This window comes from Pseudonaja textilis, chromosome 6 (genome assembly GCF_049901715.1).
Source record: "Pseudonaja textilis isolate UNSWEBS1 chromosome 6, rPseTex1.2, whole genome shotgun sequence".
Lineage (NCBI taxonomy): Eukaryota > Metazoa > Chordata > Lepidosauria > Squamata > Elapidae > Pseudonaja > Pseudonaja textilis.
Window position 1 is genome coordinate 6,651,676 of NC_141995.1, and position 24,529 is coordinate 6,676,204.

Sequence of the window (24,529 nt, forward strand, 5' to 3'; positions counted from 1 at the left end):
CACCAGGGCCCCCCAAACTTGGCAACTTTAAGACTTGTGGGCTTCAATTCCCAGAATCCTCCAGCAAAGGGAGAGTCACTGTGGCCTTTGCTTCCACAAGCCCACCAAGCACCAGTTGGGTTTTTGGCCTCAAGGCCAGCCCGGAGCCCTTAGGACAGTGGTCTCCAAACTTGGCCGCTTTAAGACTTGTGGTCCAGCTTCTCTCTCTCTCTCTCTCCCTCCCTCCCCTCTCTCTCCCTCCCTCCCCTCTCTCTCCCTCCCTCCCCCCCTCTCTCCCTCTCTCTCTCCTCTCTCCCTCCTTCTCTCCCTCTCCCTCTCTCTCTCCCTCTCTCTCCCTCACAAGTCTTAAAGTGGCCAAGTTTGGAGACCTCTGCCCTACAACATTGAAGTCACCTTACACAAAATTAGGATTCAAAGGTGTTTTCAGCAGGAATGTGCTGATTTATTTGCACTGCGAGTGGTTTCCAGTGCCAGGAAGATTTTGACCTTGGATAGGGAAGCATTGGCAGTGGGCTTTCTGTGTTCTGCCATCTGTAACTCCAACTGGGATATCCATCAGAGCTGGTGAGTCATCTGGGACTTTTTCTGGCCTCTTGGCAGAGCAGGTGGTAGACCTGGCCAGGAAGCCTTGGCACTAGTTCCTCTCCTAGGCCGGGAGTCCTCCTGCTTACAATTACGCATCGTTTACTGTTATCAGTGGTTGTTTTTACTATATTGTTTGCTTTCTTTGCTACCCGGGCTACAATAAATAATTTTAAAAAAAAGTGTTATCAAACTATTGTATTTTAACATACATAAAAGCTTTATGGGGAAATCCTTTAATGTTAATGCCAAATTATGTTCCAAAACGTTTGGGTTTGACTATTTTTGAGGACTTACATTTGCATCAATTCCAAAACGCTTCTAAAAAAATCATTTTGAGAAAAGTGGAAAATAATAGCACTCCTGAGAGGCATAATTTATTTAGCTTTGAAAAAGCAATCTTAGGTATAACCAAAAATTGATATAATAAATTCTCCTTTGGCATAAATGCTATGACAGTATGCAACAATAATATATTATTAGTTATTTCCTTTAATGCAGATTGGCCCAAATCCTGGAGCCTCCTCCGCACATGCCCATCTAAGTGAGATGCAAGGGGCACCATCTGCAATGTAAAATGGGCTGATTCACTGGCCAAGGAGGGCATTGATTGCGTTTTAAGAATGAAATTTAGTTACCAGCCCAACTAAGGTGTAGTCTAGGCAGGGTTCAGAACAAAGGGTAACGGTCAAATAATGGTTGCCTTTCCCCCATGAGAAAAGCAATGAGAGAGAAGGGAGAGAGGGAGGGGAAGGGAGGAGGAGGGGAGAGGAGGGGAGGGAGGGAGAGAGGGGGAGAGAGAGAAAGAGAGAGAAGGAGAGAGAGAGGAGAGAGAGGGGAGGGGAGGGAGGGAGAGAGAGAGAGAAGGAGGAGAGGGGGAGAGAGGGAGGGGAAGGGAGGAGGAGGGGGGGGGAGGGAGACAGGGAGGGGGAGACAGGGAGGGAGAAGGAGGGAGAGAGAGAGAGAAGGAGGGAGAGAGGGGAGAGAGAGAAGGGAGGGGGAGAGAGGGAGAGAGAAAGAAGGAGGAGAGGGAGGAGAGAAAGAGAGGGACGGGGAGAGAGGGAGAGAGAAGGAGGGAGAGAGGAGAGAGGAGAGAGGGGGAGAGAGAAGGAGGGAGAGAGACAGGAGAGAGGGCGAGAGGGGGAGAGAAAGAAGGAGAGAGAGGAGAGAGAGGGAAAGAGAGGGAGGGGGAGAGAGATGGAGAGGAGAGAGAAGGAAGGAAAGAGAGAGAAGCTCAGAAGAAGGACTAGCACCCGTGGCTCTGGGTGGGATGTCACCTACCGCCAGCGACATGGTTGTGCTTTCTTCTCTGTCCCCAGAAAGGTCCTTCATCTGCAGATTCTTTAGTAAGAGGTGCAGGATTTGCACAGCCACCTTGGGGCTGGAAGCCATGGCTGTCCAGAGCTGATTGGCCTGCCTGGGAAATCAGCAACATGAGAGTGAAAGATGCAAATGGGGAAGGGTCTCAAAGGGGAGAAGGAGCCTGCAAGGAAGTGTAGGAGGCCCTACCTGTTGAGGGGTATGGAATAGGATAAGCAGCTCTGGATGACTTCCTCCAGGCGACATGGGATCATCATAGTTAGAGCCTTCAGCACTACCTTCTGGGTCCAGCAGGAAACATGGGCAGGTTGCAAGCACATGTAGATGCCTGCAACCACATCGTTGACCTGCAGCCATAGAAGAAACATTGAGTTAAGCTGTCCTCCGAGAAAGAGCTTGTAGATCCCCGTGTTGGCTGCAAGGATCACGACATTCGGCCTCCCTGGGCTTGGGGGAGGCTGCCTAACCCCATTTCTGCCTTCTTTTCATGGCTGGATTAGTTAAGCATGGACATTCTCTATGATGCACAGGACATGGGCTTGCTGGAACTTGTTGTGGCCCGCCAGTGGCCAGCACAGCTGGCGGCAGAATCGGACAGTGAGAAGGTTGGGAGGAACATGGGCCAGTCATGGAGTCTGGGAAGGCTCTGATGAATACTCTGCATCAGAGGCAGAGATGGGGCCAGGGCCTTCCGACAGTTATCAGCTGCCTTCAGAGTCAGATATCAGTGGGGCAGAAGAACAGCTGGAGCCTGTTCCCAATGTGCACATGCGCAGAGCTGCCAGGAGAAGGGAATAGCTAAGGAACAAGGGTCGACTCGGGAGTAAAGGCACAGGTGGATGGTGACTGGCCCCTCCTATAAGGAATAAAGAGGAGCGAAAGGGGAGCGCAGGAGACAATTCGTTCATTTAATTAGTGTGCAGATCAATTTGTGACTCTCAGAGACTCTTTTGCCAAGTATTTCCTTGTTGCGCTTGGAAGTGATATCCCAGGGCCTGGCAGCTCTCTAAGCCTGATAAGGTCTGTGGTTGTAAATTCACCCTTGAAAGACTGTGTGCGGGGACTTTGCTGGATGTGAATGTTAGGAATTCACATTAGCCTAATAAAAAGGGGTTTTGTTGGGACAAGGAGTCTGCTTTGTGATTTTGTGAAGCCTAGGTCAGAACAGGACTCTACGTTCACTATTAGTCAGTCCTGCAGCCTTTGGTGTCCTGCGCTACTTCAGAGGGCACCAGGCGCTTTACCACATTTGCAAAGAAGATGAAAACAAGTGCAAGCAAGCGTAAGGTAAGGTTTGTGCTCAGCCGAGGGGTGGGTGCCAGCGGGTGGGCGGGTCATGGGGCAGCGCAGCCTGGATTAATTGCTTTGGGGGAAGTGCTTTTGAGGGGGGACATTTCCCTGTGGACCACCAAAATATTCTCGCAGACCACCAGTGGTCTCTGGCCCACCCGTTGGTGACCATGACCAAGGGGATTACGCTGTGTGTTAACAGGGTGCCTACCTACCAGCAGTAGGATCCTACCTGTTGCACTACTGGTTTGGTGATCACATGCACATGTCTGTGCACCTAACGCACATGCACTTAATGTGCGCCTGCAGCTTTCCCTACACCAGCTGAGGCCTGCAGTGCCAATCAGCTAAGAGGATAAAGAAGAGGTGGGTGGGAGGCCTTGTCCTGCACTTTTCTCTTCCTTCTCCTCTCAGATAATCATTGGAGGTTTTTTTTTTACTACCGGTTTGGAGAAACCGGTCCAATCCGGTAGCATACCACCACTGCTCCTTACCCAAAGGATGTTTGCTGCCATGGCTGCTCTGCCTGCCCACCTCCTTGGAACGTGCCACCAGTCAGTGGCCCTGGAGAGCTAGGGCAGGGTAGATGTGAGGGAGCGGCATAAGGAGGCCTCAGCCATGGCAACTCACAGAGTGATTTGGGTCGGTCTAGTGCAGGGGTGGGCAAACTTTTTGGCTCGGGGGCCTCATTGACTTTTAAAATTTGACAGACTGGCCGCCACCTGTGTCAAAATGCCTGTCATTACAAGTCAAACTCAAATGAATGCAATCATTCAATCATTCACATCAAACCTTAATTCTGTACCAATCTTTGGCGGGCCGGATTAAAAAGACCAATGGGCCGGATGTGGCCCCTGGGCCGTAGTTTGCCCACCCCTGGTCTAGTGTCTTTCTGCCCTCGACGCTCCCTCTTTACAGGGCAGGCAAAAACGGGCCATCTCCAGGTGAGGAGGGGAGGAAAGGCGGGGCATCAGTTAGCAAGTAAATAAACGGCAAGATCCTGCCGTAGCTTAGGACCCGGGAATGCATTTCCTGTGACCTGAATCCGTTACAACTGAGTGGAACCCAGGGCTGCTCAGAGTAGAAGAGACCAGAAAGACAAGGATTTCTTTTTGTTCACCCGTTCACTGTGGTGGGTAACAGTGTGAGATTAGTCCTGCTTGGAGTCAGTCACAGTCGGAGGGGACTCTAAGCTCAGAGCAAGCAACCCAGAAACAAATGCTGCCTTTAAAAAGCAGGAAGAATCTGAGGGAGGGGATGGACGCTGCGGCTGAAAACCTTCTCACCCTTTCCACCTTCATGGCATGGTTCTGCAGAACTGCACTGAGGACCTCTTCTGCTGCCATCAGGACTTCTGGACTGGACCCTCTCAAATAGTCCAGAACAGAGAGCAGGAGGTTGGTCAACTGAACGGAGAAGAGCTGGTCACCGCAATGCTACGAAGAGAAACACGAGATTTGGGCAGGCGTCCATCACTTCCTTTCCCCCAAACGGACAGGGCCAGAGAGCCTCCCATGCAGCCCTGAGCCCTTCCCCAAGAGTTTCTTCTGCGAGGGGTTCAGAAGGCCAGGCTGGAGAAGACCTGGGAAAAGAGCCTGCAGGCTAAACGAGACTTGGGATAGGTCAATCCAGCCCTGACGAGATGGAGTGGTGTTTCCAACTGGTTGTAGTGTCCGGCAGTCACATGATTGCAATTTAGGGCCATTTCTGCTTATTTCAGTCAAAGGAACGCCCGTTGTTTCGCCCGTTGAATGCCCACCAGGGAAGCTGCTTTTGCTCAATGAACATGGTGACTCACTTAATGACCGCTGCACAAAGTGTCATAAAACCAGGCCTGACTTAAGTTATGACTGCAAGGGATGGAAGTTCTGGTCCCAACTGCGGTCATAAGTGGAGGAACTAGTTAGCACTTCGCACCCCTTGAAGGCAGCCACCGTACCGTTGCTATTTGCCAACTGCCGCCTGGTGCTTGACCAGCAAGGCTGTCTTCTTCCTGGAATTTCACGCTCCTCTTCATCGGCCACTTCCGCTTCTTCTGCTTGCTTGTCCTCAGACCTAGAGCAGAAGGGAGCAGGTGTCGTTACGATCGCGTATGGCGTTCAGGACTGGCCGGTTGGGTTCTTGGTGCTCCTTGAGCTCAGCTCTTTCCTCCCAGGGCCCCAAAAAACCCATTATGGAATCTGCCCCATGCAGATTCCCTCCCAGCGGCAGCAGAGAAAGAGATAGCTAATATTATAGGCCTTACCTTTACGGTGCAGTAAGATCTCATAGAGGCAGCTGACTCCTTGCACAGCGAAAGAACTAATGCCCTCCACCCGGTCATTGCACAGACCAATCAAGAGGGCTGTCAGGTGGGCCAACTTGTTAAATTCCCGAGAGAGCTAAGGAAGCAACAGGGAGAAGAGGGAATAATTGAAACTGAAGCGGGTTCTGGGTGCTTCTTAGCCGACGCCTGCGCAAAGCTGATTCTTGCTCTACATCAGAGAGACCCAGAACCTTCCGAAAGTGCATCCCGCACACCCACCGTGGGCCGTACTGAAAGTCAAGACTTCTGGGCTGTTGGGTTGGCCATGCTTAATGTCGTCTAATGGCTTCAGCCACCCAAACTCCCCACAATATGTGCCTTTTTGTTTTGATTTATAACCTTGCTTTTAAACCCGTTTTGCAATGTGTCAGATAAGAATCTTAACCACAAATGAATCAAATTGAGGCGGTTTGCTTGAAACAGGAACCTCATCAAGCTGAAATGGGTTTATTATTTCTTTTTCATTTAGTTTCTAGGAAAACTAAATGAAATCCTGGTTCTGAATACAGTAAGGTTGCCCATCCAAATATTGACCAGGCCTGATCCAGCTTAGTTTCTGAGCCCAGACAGGATGCATCTGGTGATCAGTCTGCAGAGTGGATGATGGGAGGGAGGGAGAGAGGGAAGGGAAGGGGTCCAGACTGGAATGGGAGCTGATCTGCCTTCTCTCCGAAGATGGCGATCCTCTGGCCTTTCAATTAGTGTCTCCTGCTTATCAGAACCAATACCCAAATAGCCACTGCATTTTTTTAAAAAAATTAAATTTATTTTATTTTGTCAAGCGATTATAAGATAACAGGTATAAACATAGTTATTAATACATGAAATGGATACATATAAGAAAAATAAAAAGAAGCAATAGGACAGGGATTGTAGGCACACTGGTGCGCTTATGCATACCCAAGAGGAAAGGGGTGAAGTCAATAGTAGACAGTCTAAGGTTAAAGTTTTTGGGGTTTGGGGAAGAAACCACAGAGTCAGGTAGAGTATTCCAGACCTTGACCACTCTGTTGCTGAAGTCGTATTTAGTAGTTAGTAGACTTTTGTCCATGTGTCTGTGTCCCGTACCGTACTGAGGAAAACCCTGAACCTCTTAAGGAGACGAAGCTCCAATTAGGAAGGTGAGCAGCTCAATTTACGGATACTCACATCGAGGTGGAAGCGGTCAGCGACAAACTTCAAGAGCTTCATTGCTGTCTCCACGGCTCGTTCGCGCACATGATCTAACTTGGATACCATCCATGGTTCTATGAGCTATCGAAGGAAAGGCAGGTAGGAAAACGTGGTCGTCGCGTGAAGCAGGCAGGGCCAGCTCAAGGAAGAACAGGCCCTGGCGCAGAGGCACCACTCCTCTCCCAGGAGTCTCCACGCGGCCATCCAGGAGTGGAATTTGGGGGGTTTTGTGCACTGTGCAGAATCTTAGCTTGATGATCTCCCGAACCCCCAGCAGCCCACCCACCCCTGCCTATGTCAGGAAGGGGCTTTGACCCCCTCCAGAGAGTCACCCTTCAGGCGCCACCTTTCCTCTCTGCCTACCTCCATCATGTGCTTGAGTTCGCTGGGCTGTGGGTTCTCCAAGAGCAGAGCCTGCAGCATCTCCTCGAAGCAGTCGACCGTCTGCTGGTAGCTGGCCTGAGGCACAAGCAGGCCAGTGAGACTAAGGCCACCACGGGAGCTGTCCCGGGCGGGCAAACAAGACGAACCATGTGCGGGGTGTGTGTGTGTACAACCCAAGGAAGCTTCCTCCACCCTGGAGAGCTCCTCGGGACAGAATCGCTGGCCGCTGCAACCCCCTTTTCCCTACACGCGAACAAACCCTTTGCTTTCACCCTCCTCTCCCTGTCAGGTTCATATATTTATTCGGCAGAGACCAGGACTTTCTCTCTTTTTCGTGAGTGAGGCTGCTTCCCATAATAGCAGGGAATAACCCGGGCACTGAGATGTTCAGACTAGGGCCAAACAGCACCTAGCAAGTCCATGGGGAAAGGACACTCACCTCCCATAACCCAGAAGTCATTGCCCTCCCGTACAGTACTTAGCCAAAGGGCATCTCCATAACCTAACCATGGTTTCCCCACCCTTTTTTCCTGCTCCTTTGTGTAGGAATTTTTTTTTTTGAAATAGTTCTATGTAAAATAAATTTATACATAGATTTGCATCTTGTTAGGCCAGATTACCAAAGCAGAGTCATAACCCCTGCAGGAACTATCATTCAGAAATTAAAAAAAACTCAGCCTGGGAAATTAGTAGGGCTTGGATAAGATACTCCAAGGATTCACCTTTATGTCCGTCGTCCTCTCGTTCTTGCAAGACTGTCCTTCCAGGACCTCCATTGGGGCCAGGCAAAAGACACTTTTGAAAGAAGCATGAAGGAGGCTGGATTTCTTCTGTGGCTCAAGGAGAGGCTTCAGGTGGCTGGTGGAAAAGAAACACACCTGAGATTTAGCTGCCACAAGAAATGATGAAACACACCTGACTTTGCCCAATGGATTACAGCCTCGCTTTCAACTTCAAAATGAACAGAAAGACAACATGTTTGAATCCCGAGGGTGTATAAGAGCCACATTCTTGGCTCTGGAAACATGGAATTCTTCACAGAGGGGATTCCACCCTTTTACCTTCAGCATGTTCTGAGAATGCATTGAGCCTCCCAGCAAGGGTTACTCCCAAATTCCAGCAATTGGTTTGCTGCCCAGTTGCTGGGTGGGCAGGGCCATGATGGGCGTGGCCTACTGGAACTTCCAGGACGGGCATTTTTGGCCCTCCAGGATCCTGACACAGCCCTATTTCCAGACTTCCAGAAGGCCCATGTTAGCCGGTCTTTCAGATGGTCATGTTCCCAAGATACAAACCGACAAACTCTGAGGTATGCAGTCTTTTATTTGTACAAGTAACGCACATCCCATCCAGCAATAATGGCTTGAATTCCAATCTAGGTTAGCGCTGGGCGCGTTTGCCTTCCAGTGCACCTTATAGCAGGGGTCCCCAACCACCAGGCCCCGGACCGGTCCCGGTCTGTGGATCATTTTGTACCGGGCCACAAAGAATGAATAATCATGATTAAAATATATATAAAAATATGTTTTTGCTTCCGGGTGTCTTATTTTGAAAGACAACTACTTCCGCCCTCACCTAACTTCCGCGCTTGACTCTTTGGCACGTATTTATCCTACATCAGCAATGCAAGCTAGCCCTCGCAAAATGAGCCAGAAACAGAGTTCACTGGAGAGGTTTTTTGGAAAGGGTAAGTTACGGGCTCATCGCTTATTTATTTACTGTTATTGGAACCTTCACGCCCCTACCCGGTCCTTGAAAAAGTGTTTCTGCGTGATACTGGTCCCTGGTACAAAAAAGGTTGGGGACCACTGCCTTATAGCATAACCCCACCCATCTAATCGCATCTACCTCCTGTAGATGGCCCTATTCTAATTACTCATGTATTCAACATTTCCTAATATGGCTAATTAGTTACTCCCATGCCATAACCTCAAACGCTCTGCATCCTCCCTATCACTGATCCCCACTACTTCCCTGAACACCCTGTAACACCCAGTGTATAAATCCCCCCTCCCTGCACTAATCCCCCCTCCCCGCACTAAAACATTATACAGTGGCGTGCCCCAGCCACATCATGTGGGAATTCCCATTCAGCCTCCCACTCCCAGGTAGCAGTGCGAGGCACGTCATAGGGAATCCCCGTTCTGCATCCACTTCGCTGCTGGTGGGAGGGACCCACGATTAACATCTTTTATTCTTTTATTACTGGTGGGGGGTAGTTGAATATGGGGCCTGACAGCCCATTTTTTGCATTCCCAGAGCCTCTGCGCAGACCCTGCACTTATCTGCATCCAAAACGGGCCCCGTGAAAACTCCTGGGTGGACGGGGCCAGCCTGTCGGATCAACTACCAGTTTGGCCAACCGGATGTAAATTTAACATCTGGTTCACCCAAACCGGTTTGAACCGGATGAACCCCATTCTGCTCCCCCCTCCCGAAAGTCTAAGGCAGGACGATGAGAAAGATGAAGCTGCCCCTCGCCTGGACTCCACACGAATTTTCCTCTGCCTCATTTCAGTCACTTCCGTCTTCTTGCTGCCCCCATTTTCCCAGCTCTATTATTGGGAAATAATCGGAAGTATTTTGGACCCTTCCCCACCTTCCCACCCCCCAAAATTAGATCTCAACAGAAAATGGGGTCCACACACTTCAAACTACACCGAGGTTCATTTAGCAGGCCCAGTGAACAGAAGAGCCTCCTGCTCCTGCTCCTCCTCTTCCTCAGTTTTTGGATGATTTACTGTTTATGGGAGGTTTTTCTAGAGTTGCCACTTGCATTGCATTTGCTCCATTTAATTCGTGAATGTGAAATAAAGGGATCCATTTATCACTTCACTGTTTTTCTCTGGCTTATTGTCAGCTTGTCCGCTGCCTATGGAGATACTCAGACATCCCAGTTAGGGTGGTCTTGAAAAAGCACCTTTGAGACAGCTTGTCCCTTGTTGCCATGAACTGCAAATTAATTTTTCCTTTTTTTCTACCGTCTTGCTGGAGGCAATTCAGGATAAAGGACATAAAAATTGTTGTTCCTGCCACCCCCCACCCCCCAGTTTTGACCTCCAAAGTGAGGTGCTAAACCATATTTAGTCTCCTCAAAAGAAGCCATCGTGTTATGACGCAGGGTGCTCTTGAATGTACAGAATGGCCAGAATCACTCCCCACCACCCGACCCCACAGGAAGTGAGTATCCTGCCCCACTACCTGAGTTCTTTAGCGATATACATGGCATCTTGACGCACTGTGCTGCCCAGAACATGGACGGGTTCCCTTTCTATCAGCACCTGCCAGCCAGTGTGGGAGAGAGAGAACGAGAAGTGAGGGTCAGCCGGAGAGGCCCACTCACCTGGGTGACCTCCAAGGGCCTGGAGACAAGCAGGGGATGTGGCCTCATTGGAAAGTGAGCTGCTCTGAAGAACAACCATTTTCTTTTCTGGATGGTCGACACCAGAGGTGGTATTCAGCAGGTTCTGACCAGTTCTGCAGAACCGGTAGCAGAAATTTTGAGTGGTTCGGAGAACCGGCCAATCCCACCTCTGACTGGAGATTTTACAGTATCCTTCCCCTGCCACGCCCACCAAGCCATGCCCACAGAACCGGTAGTAAAAAAAAATTGAATACCACCACTGGTCGGCACTTGGGGCCAAGGCTTTCCTCAGGGGCCCTTCTCTGCCGTCTCCCATCCGGCCACATACCCAGGGATGGGATTCTACCGGTTCACACCGGTTCAGGTGAACCGGTCACTTCGGTGATCATTTGGCACTGCCCACCCGCCCCCTGTTCTTTCCTGCGCTTTAGTTCCTTGTTTTGGAGCACAGCTGATTCACGCGGCAGAGTGGTTACTCACCGGGGCTGCAGCAGAAGGCAAGTATTAGGGCTGAAAATAGGCTTTTTAAAAGGGTGGGCACGCAGGCAAAGCTCACGATCACCGAACCAGTTGTTACACGGGTTGAATCGCATCACTGCACATACCTGTCATCAGTATGCATTGATCCTTGCCAAGGGGAAGCCCGACAGGAGGGTCCCGGTCTGGAATCTGTGGTTCTAGGTTGCCTCCAATTGCACGCCCCCATTTCCCCACGCCCCTAGGCTAAAAACCTTGGGCTGAAAAAGTCAAGGCTTTCCCCACCTGTGATGCTGAGACTCCTCTGGTCCCTGATCATTGGCTGCTTGAGCCCCCACCCACCCCGTCTCCTGATGGCCAGAAGCTCATAAGGGACACACACAACTTTTAAGCAGAAAGACCTTCTTGCTGGCAGAGGTTGCTCATGCAGTTACTTCGTGCCAGAAAGAAAGGTGTCCTCCAGAGCTTCATCTTTGCAACCGTGTTGTATTGTGGAACCCCATAGAACAATATTATTAAATCTTAAAAGTTACTGTCTAAATGAGGTATCCATAAAATATAAAAATAAAGAATTGGATCAAACCCGAACAAGAAATCATATAATAATGCAGGGTAATGACAAAAGAAATTGAAAGATTAGATTAGATTAACAGAGTTGGAAGGGACCTTGTAAGTCATCCAAGCCAACCCCCAGACCAAGCAGGAGACCCTACACCGTTTCTGACAAATGGAACTCCAATCTCTTCTTGAAAGTCTCAAATGATGAAGCTCCCACAACTTCCAAGGGCAAGCTGTTCCATTGGTTGATTGTTCTCCCTATCAGAAAGTTTCTCCTTATTTCCAGGTTGAATCTCTCCTTGTTCAATTTTCATCCATGGTTCCTTGTCTGGCCTTCAGGGGCTTTGGAAAATAGCTTGATCCCTTCCTCCTCTCTGTGGCAGCCCCTCAAATATTAGAAGACTGCCATCCTGTCTGCCCTGGTCCTTCTCTTCACTAGACTAGCCAGGCCCAGTTCCTGTAACTGTTCATGATATGTTTTAGTCTCCAGTCCCCTAATCATCCTGGTTGCTCTTCTCTGCACTTTTTCTAGAGTCTCAACATCTTTTTTATAGTGTGGTGACCCAAACTGGATGCAGTACTCTAGATGTGGACTTACTAAGGCTTTATAGAATGGTATTAGTATCTCACTGGATCTTGATTGTATCCTTCTGTTAATGCAATTTAGCTTTACATTGGCTTTTTTGGCTGCCACTGCACACTGCTGGCTCATATTTAATTGGTTGTCCACTAAGAGTCCAAGATCCCTCTCACAGTTACCAATTGAGCCCGGTTTCACCCTGTCTCTATGTGTCTTTTTGGTTTTTCTTGCCTAAGTGTAGGACTTTACTTTTCTCTACACTGAATTTCATTTTGTTCGACAGGGCTCAGTGTTCAAGTCTGTCAAGATCCATCTGGATCTTGAGCCTATCTTCTAGGGTGTTAGCTGTCAAAATTCCAGCATTTGAGAGGCTGCCACAAAGAGGATGGAGGCATTATTTTCCAAAACACCAGAGGGCAGGACAAGAAACAATGGATGGAAATGAATCAAAGGAGAGAAGCAACCTGGAATGATACTGTGATATTACCAGATAATTTCTCTGGCAATATCACACTACTAACTAGAGCATACAAAACCTTTGCTAGACCAATACTTGAATACAGCTCATTGGTGTGGAACCCGCATTATGTATCTGATATTAATACAGTTGAGAAAGTCCAGAAATATTTCACAAGAAGAGTTCTCCACTCCTCTACTTGTTGCAGAATACCTTATGCCACCAGACTTGAAATTCCAGACCTAGAAAACCTAGAACTACGCCGCCTTCAGTCTGATCTAAGTGTAGTATATAAAATCATACATTGCAATGTCATACCTGTCAATGAATACTTCAGCTTCAACCATAACAATACAAGAGGAAATAATAGATAGAAGCTCAAGGTTAATTGCACCAAACTTGATTGCAGGAAATACGACTTCAGCAACAGAGTGGTCCATGCCTGGAATACCCTACCTGACTCTGTGGTTTCTTCCCCAAACCCCAAAAACTTTAACCTTAGACTGTCTACTATTGACCTCACCCCTTTCTTAAGAGGTCTGTAGGGGGCGTGCATAAGCGCACCAACATGCCTACCCTCCCTGTCCTATTGTTTCTTTTTATTTTTCTTAATGAAGGAGAAACTTCCTTAACAGTGAGGTCAATTAACCAGTGGAACGGCTTGCCTTTAGATGCTGTGGATGCTCCAACACTGGAGGTTTTGAAGAAGAGACTGGACAGCCACTTGTTTGAAATGGTGTAGGGTCTCCTGCTTGGACTAGAAGACTTCCAAGACCCCTTCCAGCTTTATTCTGATTGACTTTGCAGATAGATGCATCTCTGAATACCTCCCTGAATTTTTAAGAATTTTTTCCCAGCCCATTAGAAGCTCTGTCATTTTTGAAAGCATCGAGAATTTGGTTCAGAAATAGCTGTGAAATGATGACCCAGTGGGTTGTCAATTGTCTAGTCTCTACTGTGTGCCTCCAGAAGTGTGGCTAATGCCAACCCACTCCAAGCTAAGTCAACCCTGAGTCCCCTCGGGATCAAACTCCAGGCTGTGGGCAGAGTCAGCCTGCAATACTTGCATCCTAACCACTGCACCACCACATAAAGCAGCCTTGCAGGGCCAGCCCTTGGATTTGTCAGCAGGAAGTCAAGACAGCCTACTTACTATTAGGCACTCCACCAGCTGTGCTTTTGGGTGCAGCCGTATTGCTCCGGCTTTGCCCGTGGCTGTGATGGCTTCAAGGAGCATGAGCACAGCTATCAGAAAGTTCTTCTTCAGAGTCAAGTCCTAAAACCAAGAGTAGAAAATGGCTCAGACGTCATTGTGAAAAATCCTGATCAGGGAGCTACAGCAGGCACATACAGAAACTCAGCCAAGTCCAGGATCTTCCAACTTAGGTAAAGGTGAAGGTTCCCCTCACACCTACATGCTAGTCATTTCTGGCTCTAGGGCATTCATCTCTGTTTCAAAGCTGAAGAAGAGCCAGTGCTGTCCGAAGACGTCTCCATGGTCATGTGGCCAGCACGACTAAACGCCGGAGGCTCATGGAATGCTGTTTCCTTCCTACCAACGGGGCCCCCTATTTTTCTACTTGCCTTTTTTTTACATGCTTTCGAACTGCTAGGTTGGCAGAAGCTGGGACAAGGAATGGGAGCTCACTCCGTTACGCGGGGCTAGAGATTCGAACCGCCGAACTGCCGACCTTTCTGATCGACAAGCTCAGCGTCTTAAGGCACTGAGCCACCGTGTCTTCCAACTGGGCACCCTTCAAAAATGCGTCTTCTCAGAAATGATCCTGCTGGCTGGGGAATCCTGGAAGGCTAAGCCACCTAGCACAAAAAGTGCTGGTCCTTTCCTTTTATTGTACAGGAGCCCTGAGGAGGAGACTGTGTTGGAGGAGTTGCCTCCCCCACAGCTCTGTATGGCTGTGCCATCAGGTTGGCAAGAGGAAGGTGGAGGAGGAGGAGGAAGAGGAGGAGAAGGATTAATATGAGGGCTATCCACAAAATAGATTACGTTTTCGTCTGTAGCAAGAAGGGGCAGAGCTAGCGTGGCCATCTTTGGTCTGTGCGCGCGCCGCTCAGTCTGCATCTAGTCGTGCTAGTGGGAGGTTCGTATCATTGCCCGTTATTTCACAGCAAACGTTTGAAACGTGTGCTGCAATTGAAAATCCCACGAGTTGTGAGGTGCGATCCGTGATAAAGTTTTTGTTGGCAAAAAACCATAAACCGATTGAAATTTCCATCCTCGTAAGAAAAGCAATTCAGAACAAGCGTAGAGGAAAGTTAAGCTACCAAAAATTTTGTTTTTGCATGTCAATGCCCGACCCCACATAGCAAATCCCACTCGAGAAGTCCCGAATGCTTTCAAGTGGGAGATTTTTCCTCATCCGCCCTACAGCCCCGATCTTGCACCAGGAGGCTGAATTTTATGACAAGGGAATTACAAAGTTTGTTCACCGCTATGATAAGTGCCTCAATTGGTTCGGTGAATATGTTGAAAAGTAGTATTTAAGTGTCACTTTCAAGTGTATATAATAATTTTTTTCCCCTACACTTTGTTTTTTTTCTATCGAAAAATGTAATCTATTTTGTGGATAGCCCTCGTAAAAGAAGGAGGTGGTAGGTGCCTGCGCTGCTCTTTTAGGCCTGTTTCCCCCACTTTATTTCACTGTTCTGGCCCCCAGGAAATGGGGATACTAAGTGGATGTTTCCTCCCATGGGTATGCCAGAGCTGGAAGCTCCTGACGAAGCAGATTGAAATGCCAGACATTATAAACAGGAAACTTTGCCCAGAATAAGAAGACAGAACCAGAAACTACTGTCCTGGCCACCAAAAGGCCGTGAGCTGCACCATCACAGCCACACTCAGCTCCAGAACCTCTCGCTTCCCCCAGCCAATCTGGGCTCCTTCTTTCCCTGGCGAGCTCCCTTTTCCCCACTGCCTTTCGGGCAAGGAGAAAAGGTTGCTGACCGATGCAGTTCCATGGTTCAAAGCTTGAAATGTACCGAGGGGTCGAGAAGGAAGTATTCGATCATCTTGGCGACGATGAGCTCCACTCGTGGCAGGACTTCCTCCTTGATCCCCAGAGCCACTCGGCCGTAGCAGAGCAGGAGCGTGTTCCGTTGGCAGAGCTGTGGAGAAGAAGGCCCAGCCGTCGCATCAGCTCCCCCAAGCAAGGCGTTTCCCACCAGCAGTGGGATCCTACCTGTCCCGCTACCGGTTTGAGGATCGCGCACACCTAATGCGTGCGCATGCAGCATTCCCCACACCAGCGGGGGCCTGCAGCGCCAATCAGCTGAGAGGATAAAGAAGGAAAAGTGCAGGAGGGAGTGGGAGGGCCAATCCTGTGCTTTTCTTTCTTCTCTCAGCAATTTTTTGTTTCTTCCTCTCAGCTGATCCTCAGAGGCGTTTTTTTTTACTACCGGTTCGAGTGAACCGGTCCAAACCGGTAGCATACCACCACTGGTTCCCACCCTTCTTGTCAAGGGCAGCAGTCTGGTGGCTGTGTGCCCAGAATGAGGAGGGCACAAGAACCGGTCTGGCGCAAGGGAGCTGAAGACAGGCCGCAGCCAATGTGGCGAGGGCAGAAGCCGCCGAGCCCAAGGAACAAGCTCACCTTACGAAGACAGATGCTTCCAGACCCACCTTTATATCCCCCAAGGGGCGCTGTCAAAATAAAAAGAGGATTAATGATGTTCTGAGCATTGACTTGTTGCTCTCTAACAGTACCTGGGTGGTTTTAGACACGGGGACCTCTGCGGTGGAAAGAGTTTTGCCAAAACTGTCCAGTGCCTTAAAAACTTCATCCATGTGGCGAGAGGCAGCCAGGCCGCAAGCAGCAGCAATGCCCTATGGAGGAAGAGGAGGAGGAGTAGGGTTGGGGCGGGGGAAGCGGCAGTTAGGAAGAGCTAAGCAGGAGCTCTGCTTCTCTACGAGGGGTTTTGCTCTCCCAAGCAGGGTGTCAGGGCTCCGATAATCCACCCCCATTTGAATCACGAGTCCCTAGCCACATCTCTCAGAATTAAAAAAAAAAACATTTATTAGAAATGAACATGTCCGTGTTGCTTGGGTGCAGCCGACACTGAGACACACCATTCATCTCACCCCTGAGCCTGATCTTCACCCCAACCTCCCAGATGTATACTCTCCAATGGGACACATCCATAGCCAAGAGTCATCAATCATGCTCTCCAGTAATAATCTTGCGTGCCAGAAGCTTCAGCTGCCTAGCAATTATCTAAGGTATGCATTACTCCCACCGCCACTCCTTATCTTTTTATTTTGCTGGGGAGTTTCTAGCCTCTGAGAAAGCCCTCCTGCAGCCCCCCCTGCCCCCCCTAGCCCCGGCTTCCTCCTTCAGAGGGTCTTCTGCAATGATAACCCCCTGAACTGATGTCCTTCTCTCCAGCTTGGAGGGAGAAGGAGACTGAGGGTGGCTGTTCACCTGCGCACCTAGTAGTTGCCCTCTTACCTTTGCCTCCAGGGCTCCTCGCTGGCACATGGCCAAGAGGGTAAAGAGCTGGACCTGGATTAGCTGAGGGTCATCTGAGGCACGCAGGATGGCTCCGCAGTACTGATACAAGAAGATCTGCGCCAAGAAGACGAATTGGCTGTAGCTTTCCAAAACAACAGGGAAAACTGGGACAACCCTCACTCTGCACGTGTATGTGTGCATGCGTGTAGGTGTTCGGGCATATGCGCCAGCGGCGTGAAGGGCATAGGATGGCATGGGATGTTTTGATGGGAGACAGAGGCCAGTCCAGTGTTTAACTCTGCTCAGGTCCTCTGTGCTCAACTTCAGGTCATGGCCATCAGGCCTACGGGATGACAAGAAACCGTAAAGAGCACCAGAAAAGGATGCCTTGGTTGCCTTGGTGGATCATAAGGGGAACCTGAGCCACCAGGGTCCTGCCGCAGGGCTGGGCTGCTGGGGGTTCGGGAGAGCCCCTAGCTAAGATTCTGCGCAGTTTGGAGGACCCAGAAACCCCACTCCTGGCTGGCCCTGCCCATCTCACCCCTCCCCTCCCAGGAGTCCCCACGTGGCCCATTTTGGATGCAGGTAAGGGCAGGGCGTGCGCGGGGGGACAGGGAGGGCCAAAAACGGGCCTCTCGGAAGTTCGGGAAGGCTGGAAATGGGCCCGTTTGTGAGAAGGCCTCCAGATCCTGGTGAGGCCATTTTCGCCCTCCCAGAGGCTCGAGGAAAGCCTCCGGAGTCCAAGGAGGGCAAAAAAACTCCCCCTGCTGTGGTGCAGGAGGCCGACTAGGCCATGCCTCACCATGGCTACACCAACCCAGCAACCGGGCCGAGGACCCATTGCTAGATTTTTTGAGACCCAACCCTGTCCTGCAGCTTGAATTCAAGTACCGAGGGGAGCAATCTAGGCAAGGAACCACGGGCTTAAATGACAAAGTAGCCGATTTTGGTGGGTCATGAGAAAGAACTTCTGAACAGGAGCAGTCCACCACAGAATCACCAGCCTCAGAGGTGGGCAAACCTTCTTCCCTGCACCAAGAAGTTGCGCGGTCCACCTTTGGGGGGGGGGGCTGCGAGAGGCTGGCTCGGTAGCTGGAAGCCCGTGTGGCCTTCCTCTTGCACAGGGGAGGCGCCCCCGGACCTCCGTTCTATGGTTTTGGGGGATGGAAAGCAAAGACGCCTCCCTGCTCACCCTTTCTGGGTTTTGGGTGCTGCATTTCTGGTCCACTTTCCTCAGCTCTTGATTGAGCTCATCAAAGCAAGCTTTGTCGGTGACGTCAATTAGAAGTCGCTCCGCAAACTGTCAAGCGGCACATGGAAGGAGCAGAGAGAGGGACGCTCAGCTCAGCAGCCGGAGAGAGAGGGAGAGAGAGAGAGAGAGAGAGAGAGAGACCAGCATTTCCAGAGAGATAGCAACGTGCCAGGGACACCGGAGGACACAGCCGTCACTCCTTGTCACTGCACTTTTCCTCCTCAGAGGCCCTACACTCGCTTTACTTGCTAAGATTACAGCGTGGGACAGAATGATGCAATGAAATCATGGGTTTTGCTTTGCTTTTGATGCACAATCGCCAAAGCCCACTGTGTTACAATCTAATCTCCTCTGTCCCTTTTTAGATTAACAGAGTTGGAAGGGATTTTGTAGGTCATCTAGTCCAACCCCCCACCACCACCACCCAAGCAGGAGACTCTACACCAGTGGTGGCTAACCTTTTTGGGCTCCTGTGCCAAAAACTGTGTGCATGCTCGCACTCATGCACCAGCGCCCAGAAGGCAATGCGCTTCCCCTAGGTTCCCTACACATGTGCGCACAATCTCCACCCCCGCTGCCCCCTCACCTGCACTGTGCCTCATAGCTGATTTTCAGCCAGTTTGAGGCCTTTTTCGACCTTCCAAAGGCTTGAGGAAGGCTTCTGCAGGCTTCTACAAGCTTTGTAGGCAGAAATCTAGCCCCGTTTAATCACTTCCTGTTTTTCCGAAAATACCTGAAGTGACAAAACAGGGCTAGAATTCGGCTTTACAAAGCTTGCAGAAGCCTGCAGAAGCTTTCCTGAAGCCTTGGGGCCTCAAACCGTCCGAAAATCAGCTGTGAGGCACGCACATGCGCAGTGAAGTAAGTTTGCCTGCAGCTTGCGTGCCGGCACAAATGGCTCTGCGTGCCACCTGTGGCATGCGTGCCATGGCTTCGCCATCACGGCTCTACACCATTCCTGACAGGTGGCAGTCCAATCTCTTCTTGAAAGCTTCCATGGTTTGAGTGCATTTCTCTAGTTGGATGCTATAGAAATGATCCCTGAAAGTATAGTTCCCCCCCCAAGAGCTATTTTCATTCCTTCCTTCCTCGTGCCTTTTATAGGTTTTGTAAGTACCTAATAGGATGTTAGTTGACCACAAGAAGCTAAAGCAGGAAGCAACCATCTGACCACAACCAGTCATGGGATGGATACTTGCGCAAGCGGAGGAGCTTTAACAGAAGGAGAAAGGAGGCAGCTTTTCGTGGGCAAAGACCCAACGAAAAGAGAGTACCACGATGTGGCACATGGTTTCTCAGCCACGGCACACCCCACCCACCCCCACTTAGGGAATATCCTTCCCCCTGAAATTAGATCGGCCCCATCCCTTTTGATGCTACAGAAGCCCCTGGAGACCTGGCTCGGTTCTCAGCCCACCCAGGCAACAGGAAACTGGCTTAGAGGTGGCCATCTTTGTGCTTCCTTTGCCTTGGGTTTATATACCTATTTTTATCATCTTTATTTTTAATCTGAATGTTTGTATGGACTGTTATCATATCATCTTGCTGTAAGCCTCCCAGATATGCTTTTGGTGAGATGGGCAGCTGTTTATAAATTTGATTAGTTAATAGATAGCAAGCCTTAGGGAAAGAAACGTGGTATAATTTTTAATTCTTACGGGCACAACTTCCTTCAAGAGCAGGAAAGGTATTACTGGAGGGATTGATTAAGAAATACCCTTAAAATACTTTGGACCCTAACGTGACAGAGGTTCTCCTGGTGACAGATAAAACAGATAGAGGGTCTTGGGATACATCCTGGTGGAGTCATTCCAGGTAGAGATATTCTCTGGGCCAGGGGTGGGATTCTACCGGTTCGGAGTGGTTCAGGCGAACCGGATGTTAAATTTATATTTGGTTCACCAAACCGGTAATTGAACTGACCAGCTGGCCCTGCCCACTGCGCTCCTCCCAGGAGTCTCCATGTGGTCTGTTTTTGGATGCAGGTAAGTGCAGGGTCCGCACAAAGGCCCTGGGAGGACCAAAAACGGGCCAAACTGTAAGTTCCAGAAATCCGGAAGTGGGCCTGTTTCTGGCTTCTGGAGGGCCACTGGAGCCCAGGGAAAGTTGGTTTGCCCTCCCAGAGGCCTGAGGGAAGCCTCCTGACTCTGAGGAAGGTGAAAAACGGCCAAACCGGAAGTTCCGGAAGTGTGGAAACAGGCCTGTTTTAGGCATCTGGAAGTCGGGGGAGGCAGTTTTCGCCCTCCCAGAAGCCCAAGGGAAGCCTCCAGACCCTGGGGAAGGCAAAAAAACGGCCCGCCCGGAAGTTCCGGTAGGCCACGCCGACCATGGCCATGCCCATCCAGCAACTGGGCAGTGAACCCGTTGCTGGGATTTTGAATCCCACCCCTGCTCTGGGCCCATTTTGGCAAGGTAGCATCCTGGAGTTCAGAATCAGCCAAAGATGGCAAACCCTGAGTGGCCTTCCTGGGCATTGGGCAAGGGACAAGCTCAGGGCATAGCAGTCCCATGGCAGCCCCTGTGTGAGCGCAGAAAAAAAGGAAAAGGCTACTCTACAGATACGACCTGAGTGGGCAAACTCAGAAACAGCTGCAAGGGAGATACTTTCTGCACTGCCCATTGGAACAAGGACAGACCAGGACTTTTTACTCCAGAGGAAGGGAGGAAAGCACCGAGCGACAGCTGACCCTGTGGGAACCAGGCCACTACTCTAAGGATCCATTTGCTGGGTTTTCCCTCTTTTTTCTTACTATATTTGTAGTCAGCCTGAGGATTTAGGGAAAAGCACAATACTGATCCTCTGCTTGAAGCTCGGTTTAGACTAGAAGACCCCTGAGGTCCCTTCCAACTCTGTTATTCTGCTATCACTGTTATATCTGCTATATATCACCAGCTATAACTTTCCAATGTCGCTTCTGTTACGTTGCTGGAAAAACTCTTCAGCCGAATGTTTACTGCCTCCTGTTTCTAGGTATTCTTTTTCCTGCTTCCTCTCCTCCTGTCTGTGCAGATGTACCTGAAGACTGGCTTTTAAAGGTTCAGCCCTGCAGCTGAAAGGGCCTAGACCTTCTAAACAGACCAGGCATCAAGGTAGAAGAGCTCTCACCTTACCTCCACCAGCTTTCGTTCCCATACGTCAATCTTCAAGGCGTCGCTCTCTGTGAAAGCTGCGCGCAAGAGAGAAGGAATCACTGAGGAGGACCTGAGACCGGGACGCCTCTGGAGCAAGCATGGTTTCAAATGATTCAGAAACAAAGTTGAAAAGCCTCCGGGAGCAAAGAGACATGATACCTTTGTTTGCCAGTTTCCCCAACACGCACAGGATGCTGCGATACGGAACCAGCCTTCCTTGGAAACCCTCCAGGAGCTTGGTGAGGACCTCAGCTGGGAAATGGTTCCAGAGAGCCACCAGGATGTCACCCGCTGCGTCCTGATACAAGTCCTGAAGATCCTGCAGCAGAAAAGGGGGCCAGAAATGAGGGCCTTCTTCCCCCCCCGTTTCTCTCTGTCTCTCTCTGTCTCTCTCTCTCTCTGTCTCTGTGCCTCTCTCTCAGTCTCTCTCTCTGTCTCTCTCTCAGTTTCTCTCTCTGTTTCTCTCTCTCTCTGTTTCTCTCTCTCTCTATGTGTGTCTCTGTTTCTCCCTCTCTCCCTCTCTCTCTCTCTCTTTCTCTGTGCCTCTCTCTCTCTCTCTGTTTTTTTCTCTCTCTCTCTGTTTCTCTCTCTCCATCTCTGTCTCTCTATCTCTGTCTCTGTGCCTCTCTCTCTCTGTCTGTTTTTTTCTCTCTCTGTCTCTGTTTCTCTCTTTCTCTCTCTTTCTCTCTCTGTGTGTTCTGACCAAACCTTGTTCCAAGTAAACAAACACCGAATAGAGATAAAAGCAAAACCTTTTAATGCTTCTCTGCAAATTCTGTTAATTCATGGTTAAAAGTCTATTAAGACTAACTGTTTCTGACAAAGAACAAGCCTTGCCAAGATTGTGGAAGGCTGCCAAGAATACTAGATTAAGTTGCCAAGAAATGTTCCAAACACAAAGAGTCTCCAAACATCAACCAAGATAATCTGAATGTCCACAAAGCTTGAGTGCAAAAACTTATTTGCTTCCCGCAAAGAACTCTGGTTTCTCAGCTGGCTTTTATCTCTTAAGGGAGGGGCCATTACCTTGCAGTTTTACTCCTGAGTTGCCCATGCTACTGCAGCTGCTCTTTCCTTCGAGCTGAACTCGTATTTCTGATAATCAGCTGTGCCGCCCAATTTAGATTAGCTAGAAAGCAGGAAATCATCAGATTTCTTGCTTTCTAGCTAACCTAAATCACACGGCACAGCAGATTCCCCCCTCGCTGTTGTACTCACTTTCAAAATGCTTCTTTTTTCAGTACTCAGGGAGGCTTCCCTCAGGCCCAGTAGGAAAAAAAAATGGGGCGGGGGGGGGGGGTTCTGCAGGACAAAACCCACATGGCCACACCTACCCAGTCACATGACCGACTGGCCATGCCCACCTAGCCAGGTCCACAGAACCAGTAGTAAAAAAATTTGAATCCCACCACTGGGTTAGATGTTCCTATGACTGTGAGCAGCCCAAAGGCCGGACATTTTACCCAAAGGGAATTGTTTACTTTACTTTACTTTACTTTATTGCCATTGCACCTCATACAATGAAATCAAACACCATCTTCAGTGCACATCATGACCATAAAAATAAACACAAACACACATCCTTCACACTCCACACATTGAATTGAAAACCCTGACACTGCACCAACACTGCACTATACAATAGAATTCAATAGAGCTACTGCCCTGGGATAGAAGCTGTTTTTCAGCCTATTTGCCCTTGTTTTATTATTCTGTATCGTCTGCCAGATGCCAACTCAGAAAGCTCAAACTACCCAAGGAGCTGCTGATCCAGTTCTACAGAGGAATGATTGAGTCTATCATCTGCACCTCTAGAACTGTCTGGTTTGGTTCTGCAACCCAACAGGACAGACACAGACTTCAGAGGATAATTAGGACTGTAGGAAAAACAATTACTGCACGAGTCAAAAAGAGGGCTCTGAACCTATTTACAGACCCCTCACATCCCGGACATAAACTGTTTCAACTCCTTCCCTCAAAACGACGCTATAGAGCACTGCACACCAGAACAACTAGACACAAGAATAGTTTTTCCCCCCAAAGCCATCACTCTGCTAAACAAATAATTCCCTCAACACTGTTCAACTATTTACAAAGAGTACACTACTATTACTGTTAATCTTCTCACCACTCCTTATCACCCACCCCCTCCCACTTGACTGTTTCCTAGTATGATTTGATTGTTGATTGTACCCTATGACTATCATTAAGTGTTGTACATTATGATTCTTGATTCTTAACGAATGTACCTTTTCTTTATGTATACTGAGAGTATTTACACCAAGACAAATTCCTTGTGTGTCCAATCACACTTGGCCAATAAAGTATTCTATTCTATTCTAAAAAGGGTGCCCAGGATGAGATGGATCTTTGAGAATGTTTTGAACTTTCTTAACGCATCAGGAGCTATAAAGCTCTTCCAAAGAGGGGAGAGGGCAACCCATGATCCTCAGGGCAATGACATTAAACCCTCTGGAGTGTTGTCCTATCTACCCCTGTGCAATTGGCAAACCATCCACAGGTGCAGTAAGTTAAGATACTCTCTATGGTGCAGCGGTAGAGGGTCACCAGCAGTTTTCCATTCAGTTGTTGTTTCCTGAGAAGTCTCAGGTAGCATAATCTCTGCTGGGCCCTTTTGACCAGGGCTGCAATGTGAGCACCCCAGGTCAGGTCCTCTTTTAGGGTAACATAAACATAAATTGGGGAGGGAAAGGGTTTTCTTTGGTTGCATTGGTCCTTACTGTGGTTCTTAGCATATCTTCAGCAGACAGCTTGATGATCACTTTGGCTAATTTGTGGTCTATGTGAGTGGCAGATCTGATCACAGCCTGCAGGATTTGGTTGATACGCAACCGGTGTTTTGGAGAGATCTGCAGAAATACAAAAGAAAAACCAATAATAGTAGTTTGAAGTCTGAAATTATGAAAACATGAGGAACACAACTTCTTAGGAGAGTCTCCATCATCCAGGTCATGGTTGTCCCAAAGGTGATTTTTTTTCCAAAAGACAACTGTCAACTCATAAAACATTCCTATGCCTGTTTTAGTAGTTGCCATAAAAAAGAGGAGAGGGATACAAAACAGACTTAGAAGAATTTGAATTTGATATAGGGCAAAATCAACTGGACAAAATTCTACTTCGACCAGAACAAAAATTCATATCCAAAACATATAGGTATCTGTTAGACTT

At 49.2% G+C, this 24,529-nt stretch overlaps 1 protein-coding gene across 1 annotated transcript in view; it reads right to left on the bottom strand.

The window, feature by feature from the left end:
• The window catches only part of LOC113447166 (maestro heat-like repeat family member 5), a 33,736-nt gene that overhangs the window by 7,278 nt on the left and 1,929 nt on the right, over positions 1-24,529 (bottom strand). Inside the window, exons 2-18 of the mRNA XM_087936734.1 lie at positions 24,082-24,210; positions 21,510-21,659; positions 21,320-21,427; positions 18,149-18,256; positions 16,954-17,070; positions 16,212-16,331; positions 15,488-15,613; positions 13,644-13,766; positions 10,256-10,335; positions 7,777-7,912; positions 7,034-7,129; positions 6,647-6,751; positions 5,438-5,573; positions 5,132-5,247; positions 4,479-4,628; positions 2,092-2,249; positions 1,864-1,999 (exon numbers count right to left, since the gene is read on the bottom strand). Coding sequence (XP_087792860.1) covers positions 1,864-1,999; positions 2,092-2,249; positions 4,479-4,628; positions 5,132-5,247; positions 5,438-5,573; positions 6,647-6,751; positions 7,034-7,129; positions 7,777-7,912; positions 10,256-10,335; positions 13,644-13,766; positions 15,488-15,613; positions 16,212-16,331; positions 16,954-17,070; positions 18,149-18,256; positions 21,320-21,427; positions 21,510-21,659; positions 24,082-24,210 — 2,094 coding nt within the window. The remainder of the gene's footprint in view (positions 1-1,863; positions 2,000-2,091; positions 2,250-4,478; positions 4,629-5,131; positions 5,248-5,437; positions 5,574-6,646; positions 6,752-7,033; positions 7,130-7,776; positions 7,913-10,255; positions 10,336-13,643; positions 13,767-15,487; positions 15,614-16,211; positions 16,332-16,953; positions 17,071-18,148; positions 18,257-21,319; positions 21,428-21,509; positions 21,660-24,081; positions 24,211-24,529) is intronic.